At 38.1% G+C, this 15,067-nt stretch overlaps 1 protein-coding gene across 3 annotated transcripts in view; it reads right to left on the bottom strand.

Annotated features, from left to right (window-relative positions):
• The window catches only part of GABRB3 (gamma-aminobutyric acid type A receptor subunit beta3), a 190,373-nt gene that overhangs the window by 15,876 nt on the left and 159,430 nt on the right, over positions 1-15,067 (bottom strand). For all 3 annotated transcript variants that reach the window (XM_054076932.1, XM_054076940.1, XM_054076949.1), the window contains 4 exons: positions 12,688-12,770; positions 11,488-11,625; positions 3,077-3,229; positions 910-1,154 (listed from right to left, as the gene is read on the bottom strand). In XM_054076932.1, the coding sequence (XP_053932907.1) occupies positions 910-1,154; positions 3,077-3,229; positions 11,488-11,625; positions 12,688-12,770 (619 nt within the window). The remainder of the gene's footprint in view (positions 1-909; positions 1,155-3,076; positions 3,230-11,487; positions 11,626-12,687; positions 12,771-15,067) is intronic.

Raw genomic sequence — 15,067 nt, forward strand, 5'->3', positions numbered from 1 at the left:
ATTAGGTGTAGTTCTGCATTACATTTACTATAGCACACAGAAACATTTGGATCAAAAATACAGCTTCAAATTACTTCTATGATAAACAGACAGTATTTTTGTCACTGTGAACTGCTCTAATGAACAGCTGACAGAAAAAACAGTCTTACTTGATTAAACTGAATGAAAAAGCCTCACTGGGCACATTTTAGCTGAAAAATGATGTTCTATTAGAACTGACATAGCTTCCTAACATCATATAGCATCGAATACCTTGAATTTTTATTCCAAAGGGGGAAAAAAAAAAAAGGTTATTCATTGGATGAAATAACACACCAGGCAAGGAAATAGGCTGGAGTGTAATCAGCACAGACCATGCCAATACTGTGCATCAGAAATCAATCTGAACGTTTCTCTAGGAATCATAATTTCCTGCTAGTCCTAAACAGCAGCAGATGCTGATGCCACATACAGAGGTTCAGCAATGCTGGCCAATTAACTGGCATGGCAGAACTAATCCTTCATCTGTTCTCTCCCATTCTCAATGTGTCTGCTCTAACTGAAGTGAGAAAAAGCATATTCGGATCCTGGTTTCCCTTACACAGGTACTTAAACAAAATCAGTGAAATTACATGTGATTTAGTCAAATAAATATCTTTGTAGATTTGAGTATTTTTTTACAAGCTAGCTGTACTCCCATTGTTTTCTTCTTCTTACAGTTACTTGTCACACAGATCATATTCACTTTGACACCTGTATGCCTAAATATATTCTTCTATGTAGGTGCTTGAATATGAAAAAGTCAAAAGTTTGCCCACAAAAGAAGATGTGGTTGCTGATGTTTTTACACAATCTATTTTTGTTTATTTCACAGAGTTACTTTCGGTAATAAAAGAAAAGAGAGACTACATTTAGATTAAAGATTCCTACCCGGTTGCCTTCAAATTTTGAGCGATCGTTGTTTGCTTTTGCTGTTTTTTCTGCAAGTTTCTTCTGCCTTTGAGGGCCTTTTCCAAAGAAAATGTAGTTGACAAAGGCGTATTCAAGTAAGGCCAAAAAGACAAATACAAAGCAGCCCATGAGATACATGTCAATGGCTTTAACATAGGGAATTTTAGGCAAAGTCTCTCGCAGATGAGTATTGATTGTTGTCATAGTCAGCACAGTTGTAATTCCTGCACAAAGGAAAAGAAAACACATCTTTTACAACTCCAAGCATAGCACGCTTCAATTTTATTTTCCTTTTTGGCAAATTTGCCTTGTCAGCGTGAAGCAGCTTAAATATTTGTGAAAGATATCTTGCAGGTGACATCACTGCAAATAAAAGCAAGATTTAAGCTCGATGCATTATTATTCTGCTATAGTATATTTCCTTCATCTGTGATCAGGGGGAGCACCAGGCCTGGCACCACTGCCATGAGCTAACGCAGCTTCATGGAAGCCAGTGTAGCTATACTGAGGATCTCTACCATGAACACCAAACTGATTTGTTTGACAGGAACGCAGATAGTTAAAAGGCAACAGCACAACGGAGAGAAACTTTTTAAGACTAACAAAACTAGTTAGAGGTCTGGACAGATAAAACCACGTGCAAATATTAAGGCAGAGTATTCACAGAGATGGTGAAAGATTCCTCTCACTCAGTTTTAACTCGGAGTTAAGCAGTTGGTTGAAGTTAGTCCTGTAGTCCCTCTCCCTGAAGTAGATAGAGAGAAACAGACACTTTTCTAAAACAGTCAATTTCATCTATTTTAGACACCTATTTCAGGAAAAGGCAATACAGAAGAGGGATTTGAAATTAGTAGTTTAAAGCAGTAGTCTAATTTTTACATAGAAAGATGCAAGATGTATCTCTGTCTCTGTCCCTGCTGTGAGAGGTAGACAGGTATTCGTGGAAAGAGTGAGCAAAGGAGGGAGAGCAGCATTTTTATAGTGATCGACTGGATACTAATAAAATACCTACAAAATCTATAAAATATGTCAAACACTCATTTATTTACCAAAGGATGGACATAGCACCTGAAAATATATTACAGAGCACTGTTTTAGGAAGCTGATAAGAAAAGCAAATTTATTGTCAATCTGCTTGAACTCACAATAAACTGCAGGATCTGTATCTCTGCTGGGAATTTTATGGGAATTGCAAATCACAGGTTGCTGAAAACATAGATTTTTGGAATAACTCTACACTCGTAAAGGAAGCAAGCTGTCTACAACATCTTCAGTTACCCAAGTTCAGATGCGAGGGCATAATATGATACTGCAGCTGCCCAGCTAGATTTGGTATGTAGGACTTGGGCAGGTATAGGATACAGAGATGGGGAATCACATAGATGTGAGTTGGGAGTCACAGTTTGCTGTGGTACATACTGGAAAAATAAGGGAACAAGGGAATATGTTCCTGTTTTGAGAACAGAGTATAGCAGGAAGCTATACAGCATAGGCTTAGTGTCAATTTTTGGGTAGGAAGGCATGTGCTATTGGGAAGTACAGGGATGAAGACAGGATTTGGGATGAGAAGCAGCAGCAGTCATAAGGATTTATGAATCCATTTAAACTTCCTTGTCTGTAGCTGTCCCTGACTACACTTCTGTTTTTCTGCCAGGAGGTATACCGTACATTCTGACAGTTAGGTGGGACGTCATGGTCTATAGATGACATGCTCCTGCAGTCTGAACTAGCACATTACTCTTGAGGTCTCCTTCTGCCACTGTCAGTTAAAGCACCCAGGACCTCAGAAGAAGGCTTGAAGCCACACTTGCCTTCCCACACTGAGCCAGACTAAAAGCCTTATGTTCAATCCCTTGGAATACAATTCTGGAGCTGGTTCACTCACTGAAGTTACTGACAACAACATTAACTTTGATGAGAATAAGGCTGGGACCTGTATGAGCAGCTCATGTCAGAGATTTAGCGATAGTTACATTCTTGCAGAAGGCGAAAACTTATCATTTTTGAGGCAATACTGCATGACATGATTTTGACGTAAATTATTTTCGAATATCAAAACACTGACATCACGTTGCAGTCTTTTAACAACCTCTGAAGGCTATGTTCAGTCTGACATTTTAATGTCCCACTCATTCTTCACACATACCAAGGGCAACTCTTGCTGCTGATGCATCATAATTGATCCAGAATGACACCCATGATAAAATGGTAATCAGTATGGAGGGCATGTAGGTTTGAAGAATAAAGTATCCAATATTTCTCTTCAACCTGAAGCTCAGTGAGAGTCTTGGATAGGCACCTGAGGAAAGGGAGGAGAAAACAGCGTTACTCATACTGAAGAAAAGACACTTGCATATGCTTGTTCTCAGTTTCCGTATAAACTAAAGCATGCACATTTTATGGGGTAGTATGACATCTGCAGAACAGTAGGGAAAACACCTTCACTGTGTTACCGTTTGGTATTAAAAAGACACCTTGCAGAGAATAGAGTGATATACAAGCAATTTGTATTTGGGAAGAAAAGAGAAAGTAAGTTATTGTAGATTATTGAACAGATGGGTGAGCACCGTTTATTTTATAAAAACAGATGCTTAGCTCTCCATGCAAAATGCTTATCCAAATACACATTTTTATGTAAAGTATTTATATTGAGAGGACTAGCAATGTGCATAGTTTTGCATATACATGGAGGAGCTGTTCATGAGATGGCACTTCTAATTTACAACTGAACTCTGAGAAACATGCTACCTGTGGTGTCAAAAATAAATTGTAATGAACCCCAGTGAGGAGAAGCCTTCAGATGAGATCCAAAGACCTTCAGTATCGGTTAGAGTCAGACAGAATTTTCCTTCCAAAAATATTTTGAGCAAACAAAAAGGAGATGATTTTATATGCATGGGTATATATACACTATATTTATATATAGGGCTCATGAATTGTTAAAATGGAGCAAACAAATAATGAAAAAAAAATAACCTGAATTCCAGTGTTTCAAACAAAACATTTTATTATTTAACTTCAAACTGGTGTATTTCAAAATTGCTGTTTATCTTGCTAAAATATTTATTATCTTTAGAAATCTCAAAAGGTTAAAGAATTGCGACTTCTTCCACCAAATGCAAAGAGTAAATCTGAGTGCATCTGTACAAGAAAAAGGTAATCACTCACATATTAGCTTCATGTTTTCAGTGTTTGCATTACAAGCCTTAGAGAAGATACATCCCATAGCTCGTCTAAAAGCTCTAGTTGTAGTCAACATCCCCCAAAAAATTTCTGAACATAACAAGGGCTGAAATAGATATTAGATCACATCTAATACAAATGCCTGCAAGATATGAAAGATTAAAATCTAAAAATTACAAACTGCCCCTTAGACTATGTTCCTATAGAATCATAGAATCACTAGGTTGGAAAGGACCTACTGGATCATTGAGTCCCACCATTCCTATCAATCCCTAAACCATGTCCCTCAGCACCTCATCCACCCGTCCTTTAAACAACTCCAGGGTAGGTGACTCAACCACCTCCCTGGGCAGCCCGTGCCAGTGCCCAATGACTCTTTCCATGAAAATTCTTTTCCCGATATCCAGCCTGAACCTCCCCTGGCAGAGCTTGGCATGAGGTTTAACAAGGCCAAATGCTGGGTCCTGCACTTGGGGCACAACAACCCTATGCAGTGCTACAGACTAGAAGAAGTCTGGCTAGAGAGCTGCCTGGAGGAGAAGGACCTGGGGGTGTTGGTTGACAGCAACTGAACATGAGCCAGCAGTGTACCGAGGTGGCCAAGAAGGCCAATGGCATCTTGGCTTGTGTCAGAAAACGGTGTGACCAGCAGGTCCAAGGAGGTTATTCTCCCTCCGTACTCGTCACTGGTGAGGCCGCATCTCGAATACTGTGTTCAGTTCTGGGTCCCTCACTACAAGAAGAATGTTGAGGCTCTGGAGCGTGTCCAGAGAAGAGCAACGAAGCTGTTGAGGGGGCTGGAGAACAAGTCTTATGTGGAGCGGCTGAGGGAGCTGGTATTGTTTAGCCTGGAGAAGAGGAGGCTGAGGGGAGACCTTATTGCTCTCTACAACTACCTGAAAGGAGGTTGTGGAGAGGAGGGAGGTGGCCTTTTCTCCCAAGTGACAGGGGACAGGGGGAACAGCCTATGTTTGCATATGAGCATAAGAAATTACATTTGCCCATATACGCAAAAACAATGGATTTCCTGAGAGACAATGCAAAAGAAAAAACAGAAAACTGCAGATTTCTCTTCATTCCTGATATGGAATGCATTCCTGATAGCTAGATGTACTCTGAGTCATAGGACAGAACAAATGCTACACTGTTTCCAGACAGCAGAAGCATCCAGGGAGTATCAAACTTTATGCAACTATCCTTAACTGTTTAATCAAAGAATTTCATAAGAACTACCACTGGAAAAAGAAAAATCTGGTACTTGTATTTGGTTACTGAGATTACTTCAATCAGTAATATTTTTTCCCCTGATGTTCCACCTAGGTTCACCACGAGAAGAATACTGGTAGAGAAAAGAACTTATCAGGAAAAGCAGATCAAGGTTTTCTGCTATTTAAAGCAGTCAACATAATTTTCAGCAAAGAATCACTTAGACTTTGGCTTACTTTACATCTTTATTTTCCAATGAACAATGTTTCATTTCAAAAGGCAAATTCTCTCTTTGAAATCAGGCATGCTATTTCGAAGACAAAGCTTAATTTTTTTCATTGAGCTTCTTATGGAACAGTTTCCACAGCCTTGTGTCTGTAGACTAAATAAAAGAGCATACCCTGCCATCATAAAATAAATACATTAAAAATGTAGCAGTCCTGATCACCTTTCTGCAATGAGTAGTGCATCAGACAGAAATCTTGATAAAGCTCCGTTGAGTAAAATTATCTCACATTATACTCCATTATTATACACCACCTACATAAAGGATTCTCTATAAATGTCTTCCTTTCAAAAGTCCTGTCTGGGTCCAAGTGTCTGTAGAACATCATTGATAGAGGTGACGACTGGAAAATCTCCCATAAAAAAAATGATTCTTTGATAAATACCCTTAAGGTTTCATTCAAGAATACTCAGTGGAATGGAATCACTGAATCAAAGCCTGTTATTAGGCTGCTCCAGTGCCAAGGACCTTGGGCATACTGGGGAACCTCAGAGAAAAAAGACAAAGAGCGTTTTGCTATATATAAAGCAAGGAAAATGGCATGGACAGAAGAAGCATGTGTTGACAGTGGAGAGAAATAATGGATCTTGTATGTCAGTAATGTACAGTAATTAAATCCTGAACTACAAAACAATGTAACAGCAAACTTTAGACATTTCTCTTGACTGCTTCACCTGTGCCCATCATCCATCATCAACTCCATTTAATGAGCTAAGGCAATTATTGAAACTAGAGGGACCTGGCCTTAAAGGCAGACTCTCCAGACAGATGTGTCAAGGCCAGGAGCATCAACACAAAGTCGTTTCAATCACCAATTTCTTGGTCGTCAAGCTAGAAGTTAGAAACCTGAGAACCATATCTACGGCCAGGGATGTCAGTGCTGTCCGTCTTCCGGCTCTGGAGTTGCAGCTACACTGTAACAGAGATTCAGTAGTGAATCAGAAGGTGCACTGTTCCTTTTCAGATGCCCTCTGACATCTCAGCCATCAGTATGCAGCTGGTGGATATGATATGACATAACACCTACACCTTTTTGATCAGCAGCTGGAGACCAAGAAGGCTGCCCTATGCCACCTCAAATGGCACTTGATGAAGTGACTCACTTGATCTGCGTACACATCAGCTAGGAGTCTAAGCCCTAATTACATTTACAGGAGAATTAGTTCCTCTAGTAGATGCAGTAAATGAAGCCTAGAGAACTGTTCAACTCCTCCTAAAACAGAGTCCTACTGGTGTACTGAATTTGTCTCCAGACCTCACTGATTGTACTGACTAGATTCCCATCAATTGAAACACCTAGCTCATATGTAGACACTGAAGTGATCTTCACCTTAAATCGGAGCAAGATGAATCCAAGCCCTGCAAATCTCCGGGTAGGTTTTGAGGATCTGTGGCTCCTGGCAAATCTAACCAAAAGTCTTACTGGCATCATGGCTACCTACTGGAGCTGACACATTGCTTTCACAGAGATTAATAGAATGTCATCCTGTTTTGCGGTGATTTTCCAAGTTTAACTTTTATTCAGAAGTCTAGATCTCAGGAAATTTCAGAATAATTTGATTTTTGTATAGTTCAGGTTGAAATTGAAACATAACTGCTAGCATTGTTTTTTTTCATACTACACAGCCAGAGTTCTCCTTTAGGTAGTTGTCCCTGAGACTACAAGCTTGTATTACTTTCACCTGAATTGCTTTTATGCTTTCACCAATGACCTATTTGCCCTGCCTCCAGCCTGCCATTTCCACTATAATAGTTCACCTGCAGCAAACAGACTGCAAAAATCTGTGGAAGAAAGAGGATTAAAAGGAGGAACATTCTTTATTTCTCTTATTTATTTACCCCTCTTTGTCTGGATGGCTAAAGCTCAGTGAAAAAGATGAGTCCTAACCTGCATGGAAGAAAGATTATAAGCCTAAAACTTGACTTTTCTAAGCCAGAACCACCTTGTGTAATTTATTTAATAAAACTGGATTGCTTGGTGAGCCCAACAATGACACTCCTACTTGCCTGATTATGCTTGGATAATAATTTGTCAATTAAGGCTCAATACATTTAGAGATTAATTATCAGGAAATTCTAGTTGTTAACATTCCATCATAATTAAGTTTTTGCCTAAAGAACAGTTTTGCTGTTCAGGGATGAGATTTGTTACCCTCCCTCCCATCTCAGATAACACGTTGATGTCTATGGGCTAATTTAAATACTACAGAAATAACAGAATTAGGCCTGAGGTATTTAAATCTAACATTACTGAGAATACAGGCATGAAAGCAAATACTTAATCAATAACTGAGCTCAAAATATTCCTCTTATATATTCGGGCACTTGGTAAAAAGTAACTACTTCTTTCTGCTTCAATTTCATTAAAAGCTAGCAAGCTGAAGTATCTAGCTCCAAGGCTAAATTAGTCTCTTGCTGTTTTATCCAAGTATGAAACAAGATAACAGAGCTGGTCAGTTACAGAAAACTTATTTTAATCTGTTCTTTTGGGAAGGTTCTTTGGCTAATTGGAAATGTACTTTACAGATTGATTTTTTTCAGAATATAGCAAATAATTAAATTTTCAAATCTTTTAAGACTACCCTCCACTTACCAACACATTGCTAATTTGGCTCTGACTGTAATATACCTTGATGATTTTAGGTGGTGTTTTACATAACCCTATTACTGTTTGATTTCTGGATAACAAATATTTAGGAGGCAATTCAGCACAGGTCTAGGCATTAAATTTCATGCATACAGATATCTACGCATGGGTGGTGCATAAGTCCTCGGTGAAAACCATGGAGAGCTAGACTTACAGCCAGCTGATTCTACAGGAGTGATTTAATTGTCGATACAAAAGTGCCTATTGCCATTTGAGTTGCATCAGGCTACTGAAGAATAGAACTTAATATTAGTTAAGTAATTAAGACTCAAATACTAGATTGCCACATAGAACACAAGACCGTAAGACTCCAGAATAGGAGCCTAACTGCTAAGCAGAATGCTCTGCAGCATCTCAAGATGCACCAGATAAATATTTAGGCAACTGAATAGTGTCCCAAGAGCTATTCACTTGAAAGAACTGAGGTGCTCAAAAGTTTAATAGCTCTTTAGATTCCATTGACAGCATGATTTTGATATCATTGACTATGGACTTAATTCAGTTACTGACACATAGGTATCCAGTACCATTTTAGATGTCCTATGGTGGCCTATATGGCCTTCAGCTGGTGTTAGGTAGACAATCAAACCAGATATTTCTTCTTCACAGCAATTTAAAAACTACTTTCTCTTCTTCCCATCACAAATAAAAAGAATAGGCTATTGCCCATGTCTTTGCAGAAACCTTCCAGATACTTGAAGACTTTATTTCATTCCCACCAAATGTCCTCTTTTTTTAAAATACACAATCATATCTGTTTCCCCAGTAATCTCAGTCATTTTCTAGACTTCCACTCATACTTACTAATTTTCAATAGATTCTCTTCTATTACTCCAAAACCGTCTTGAAGAGCACTACCAATGACCACAAATGCTCAGCTCAGTGCTTAGCAGTGCAAGTCAGGCTCCTCACACAAGTCGGTTTAGTCTTTTTTTACCAAAATGATGTTATTGGCTCACGTTCAGTCTGAGATCAAAAGCAACCCCTAGATTTCTACATACAGAACCTTGGACTGACCTGGTATTCCCTAGCCTGAATTTGCATAGGCATAATTAATTGTATCGATGTTGTATTTTACACTTGTCCATAACTACTTTTATGCTTTTTTTCAGAACCATTTTTCTAATTTGGCAAGATAACTTTAAACTCCAATCACATGCTTAAACATACACACAGTTCCTTCAGTGTTCTTGCATTCCCACAAAGCTTTCTGTCATTATCGATAGGATTCTTCTCATGATTACCATTGCTTTTCAGTAGTAACTATGGGAACAGATTTTTCCATTTGCATAAGTTACACATGATTATACAGCACTGTTCCTCATGGAGAATTGAAGAAATAACTACTCCAAAAGCTGTTTATAGCATGACTTGAAGTCTTCCTTTAGTTTTATACAATCAAAGCACACTAGTACAGTAATCTCTGAAATGTTCACTGAGATATTGCGCCCAAAGAACTAATATTCTCCCTTGAGACTTCAATAACCTCAAAGCCCAAACAAAAAAGCATGCCTAACCTATTTTCCACAAAAATGTAGAAGCTGGCCCTAATTACTAGGACCATAAGAAAGTTAGGTCTTGAGAAGAAATTTGGAAAGTGTGTGCTGACTTTATCTGTCAGATTCATTAGCATGCTTCAGATTTAGAAATAAATAGGTAGCTTTGAGGAACAAATGCGATGTTTCCCCAGCATGGAAATTCTTGTCACAGAAATTCACAATTGATCAAGTATTTTCATAACAACTTGTACCAAAATAATAGTAAATTCAGTACCATGTCTTCACCAGTGATGAAAGTTAAATGCGTGAGAAAATGGTACAAGAAACATGGAGTAATTTGTTCTCTGTGACTTGTCTCATCCTACTCCCTGACGTCAAGCTGTCTTAAACCCTTAAGCATGAGACTTTTTTACTCCTTTCACAACTTTATTTGAAAGAACTGTTATGATTCTGAAAATTTGGTTGGTCATATAAATGCCTATTCATAGTTTTCATTCTATCTCCTATTTGTCTCTTTGGATTTCTCTTTTCCCTGAATTTAACAAATCTCTCTCACCTCTAAATTACTAAATCATGCTTTTATTGAAATATTTAATACTTAACTAAAAGGTGACTTTGGACTGTCCTAAAAACTTCCCAAGCAAGTTCTCTATACTCTCATTTTTGACTGAAACAGCCATCCTACAAAAGCACATTCAGTCCTGAGGAGGAGTAGGCAAGCTTGGACTGCCAAAGATTACACCAGCCACGGAATGGAGTGATAGAGGATTAAAGTTGTTTCTCTATAGAAAAAAAAGCCTTTCCATTCACAATGATAAACAAGAACAGCAGCATATGGCAAACACTCTCATATTAATTTCAATCCCAGCAATATTTACTTTTAGTTCTGAAATACAACTTGTATTTCAGTGTACTTTGAAACAGATGCTGTGTCCGAAGAGTGGGTGAAGTGATGCTTACAAACATAATAAAGCTGTGCTTCATTTGTTCTGCTGCACTGGGACAGATGGAACATCACACTCCTGTGGTCTGAAAAGCACTGAAAATCTGGAGGTCCCAAACAGTGTCTCAACACTGATGACCTTATGTATTGCTTTGGTCTTTCTTGTCATACATAACAACATTTTCTTATGCTGGTGTCTAATATTATACACGTAAATCAACACTGTGCTTGTCACCTGAAGACATCCAATGCTGTGTGTTACCTATAACTTCAATTACATCTTCAAGGAAACTAGGAGGAAGCCAACAGATTTAATTTTAGCATCTTAACAATGATAACAAAAGCACTGGTTATGTATACAGTAGTGCATACCCATCAGTGCAAATCAAGATATAAAAGGCGTTACATTCACGAAACAAGAACAAAATAAACATGCACTGAAAAGCTGTAGGGAGGAGTTCATAAAAATGGTGGCTTTTTGACCTAGTATGCCAAAACATACTTATTTATGATCAGTAACCCTGTAGGCTACATTTAAACTAATGTTTGAGAGGTGAACTACTTCATATTTATTTAGATCATAAATATTTAGGCACTTGGTTAAGTATCACTCACACATACAAAGTAAACAAAAAATGCTATTTCATGGGCTCCTACCTCCAGGCTTTACCAAGTAAGTAATTTTTTAGTCAAACACACAACACAGTGCTAAGACTATATATAATTATGATAAATAAAACAGCAATTGGCATACACAAGTTAACTAAACACTGAATAGCCAAACAATACTTGCCTGTGGCAAAGACAACATTCTTTGACACCAGTCTATATTCCACAATGGAGAACTGAGGAAGCTCAATTCTCTCCACGCCAGTGACTGCATTATCTCCACCTCTCCAGTAGAACTCTATGTCGTCAGTCGTGTAGCCATCTGCAAGCAAAGCAGAAGAGTAAGTTAGAAATAACATCAGGCTCCGTAGCTTCAGCCACAGTACATGCACTTTGTCATCTGAGACAACGGAAAGAATCAGAACAGCTGGAGTGGTGTATATTATTTTGTTCAGTATGTCTGTGGGAAGGTGTCCCAAAGAGCTGTGCCTTAACAGTCTCCACTGGAATTTAAAGCAAAACACTGTTTTCTTTTTCTTTCTTTTTTTTTTTTTTTGGTATCGCTCTCATAAATTTCACATAAGGATTAATGGTCCCATAGAGACAGGATACGCTACCCAATAATCTGCAAAATTTCAGATTAGCATGATTTAAGACATCATATACATATAGCACTGAAACCAAGTTATATTTATGCTGATAATCACCAGAAAAAGGTGGATTATTCAATGAAAGCAGACAAGCATAATTGGGGCAGATCTTTCCCACACACACTGAAGAGCTTGTGGAAGACCATAGATGAATACAGAGCATATACTACTATTTTCTGTATATGGCCCACAGTCTCCAGGTAGTAACAGAAATGGTGCAGGAAGTCCTGAAGTACATATATACCTCTCAATTCTAGGACATGATTAGGAGGAAGAAAGAATCTGGTTTTGTGTAGAACACAACTGCAAATTATAAACAAGGCTGATCTGAAAGCCCAGGTTGGGTCCTGCAGCAAGACTGTCTATGAAAAATAAAGTGCACTGAAAGAAAATGATACCAGTGTTTAGTCTCTTCAAAAGGAATCCGATTAAAATACAAACATTCATTCTTTTATGTTGAAGGTAAGCATCTGGTCACTGCCTCTGCCAAGTCAGTGCCTTCATTCTATCCTAAATCTGTTTTTCTACGATGTCTCCATCCGTCTAGAATAGGATGACCCCTTTTATTTTTTTAAAGTCAAATAAACAAGCAAACAAACAAAAAATTCAAAGGGTGATAATTACATGATTCACGTAGTGTTTATAGACACCAGTGTAAATATTACACAATTCTATAGAAGGAAAACCACCCCGCATCTGAACTAGGTTTTACATGGATCTTCTTATGTACATACAGCTTTCTATTTCCAGAGTACAGTTCTGTTCATCTAATGGGTATCTTCTCAAGTCCATCATACAAGCTGCAGTGGTTGTGATTCTGAAATACAAATATCAAATAGAATTACCAGGTAGCCAGTAATCCAGGGTTTGTTGTTATTTCTTTTTCAAATGAGGACTCTCTAAAGAACAGCTTACAATCATTGAGAATCTGGTCCATTGTTTGACGTGGGGCAGCAGCTTAACACAACGGCAATTACACTGACTGCAAAGGAAAAACTCACTGAGACTTACTTCTATGCAACCAAACCCTTTGGGGTTCAATGGATCTACCAGTATATGAAAATATTACACAAATATTTGCCAAGATTAAAATATATTTCTTTATATCAGAAAATGTGAAGTGAAAGAAGTCTGCTAAGAATCACAAAATTATTTGAGCTGTGTGAATAACTGATTACTTGGTTCTGTGGCAGCTCTGGAAAGAACCTGAAACACTGAAAAAAGGTGCTAAGTTCAGCAAAATGCTTACTTTCAAAGCTGAATAGATTCCTCTACTTTTCAAAAGAGGATTTTGTAATGAAGTGCCATATTGGATTTTTATTTTTTTTCCCCAAATGATAATATATTTTTGCTTCCCTATTTCCAGTGAAGGCGATTTAGCATACTAAGGATTAATTTGCAAAACATTTCACCATTGATGAATTTGCATTTTTCATCAAGTTCTTGTACATTCAAGAGTGTCACACACACACAATACAAATAATTGTACTAACAGCTTCAGACAGCATTGGCACTTTATTTTTAAATTAATAGATTTATATATTTGTGCTAACTTTTAGATGGCTATAACCATACAGTCATGATTAACCTTCAATGTATTGCACTGTTTTGCTGAATCACAGCCTTCATCAAGAATATGTATGTTATTATGCATAATTTTCTTCATTACGGCTTCATATAAATTTCACATTTAAATTCTCTTCTGGGCTTGACTAGGTCCATTCCGTACTGATCCTTTTCTGATAGAAAAAATAGATGGACTTTAGTTCCTGTACAAATAATATTCTGATGATTAATTGATGCTGATAATACAAGAAGGGAAATACCTTAAATGTACATCTCTACCTTACATCTACCTTACATCTCTAAAAGCTAGAACCCTCAACGTTAAGGTTTTGTCCATGTGTTTTCTCAGGTTTTAAGTCTTCTTTTTAACCCCTTAACCTTCAGAAATTACAGACTTCTAATCTGGTAAACTACTTTAAAATTCAGGGGCAACATTTCAAGAGGAGGTAAGTAGTTAGGTGCCTTTGTTTGACTCTTTCATGCTAAAAAAAAACCCAACTCTGTTATTATTATGAATGCGTTATCCAAACTCCCAGAAAAGAAAGGAAAGAGTGCTTATCCTCAGTATAAATAACCACGTAATATCCAAAGGAAGGAATTAATACCACTATAGCTATCTGACAGGACAACAGGTCTTGTCTGATCAAGAATGTGCTTTTGCAAGAAAGTGTTATTATTTCTTAGCACAAGGAGAGGCAGTTGTATGAGCACAAAGGCAATGGGTGAGATAGGAGAGGAAAGCTCCAGGATCTGTTATTCAGCATATCTTCTCATTTGTGTTCTTCCTACCAGTGGATGGTGAGAAAGGCACACAGCTGATCTTTGTCCTTTCCAGCCTCATCTATGGCATGCTCACGTTTCTGTCACTGTTGTGCACTCTGGGTGTCCTCTGAATACAGCCCCACAGGCTTTCAGGTATCAAGTATTATATCACAGGAGGATACTCAGGTCCATCTTGCCCCAGCTGACTGCTGGGAGATGCTCTGCTTCCTCTGTTAACACATGTCCCAGTGGCCAGAAATAGTTCACAAACAGCAGTTCCTCAGCTACTCCGCAGTTTAGGGGGATATCTCCTCTGCAGTTAACATTTTCCAGTGTCCTTCTGGACCCTCAAACAAGGTGCTAGGCACAAGCTATTCATTATGGAGATGAATGTCTCTTCAATATGACTGCTACTAGCAGCTCTAGCTAAGCATATAAACCAGGATTAGAGAAGAAACCTCAGTCTTAAATCTGTGATCACTGATGAAAATTTTAAATTATAAGGTCTTAGAAGTGATCAGCTTTACAAAGCCACACTGACTGTGCAATCAAATGATCCTGCTCCTGACTCAACTGCTAACTTGCTCAAAGTAAAACAAGCAGACACACTTGGGCGTTGCTGCTATGAGGTTTCTATCCCACGCTCCAGTACATTCACCTACACTAATATGGGGCTCATTTAAGATCCTGCAGCAAAATCCACATGAGCTAAGCTGATACAAGAGGGAGTGTGGTACCAAGATCTTTAACTATTATATTGTATAACTAGCTTTAAATGCCAGCAAT

Source organism: Cuculus canorus, chromosome 1 (genome assembly GCF_017976375.1).
Source record: "Cuculus canorus isolate bCucCan1 chromosome 1, bCucCan1.pri, whole genome shotgun sequence".
NCBI lineage: Eukaryota > Metazoa > Chordata > Aves > Cuculiformes > Cuculidae > Cuculus > Cuculus canorus.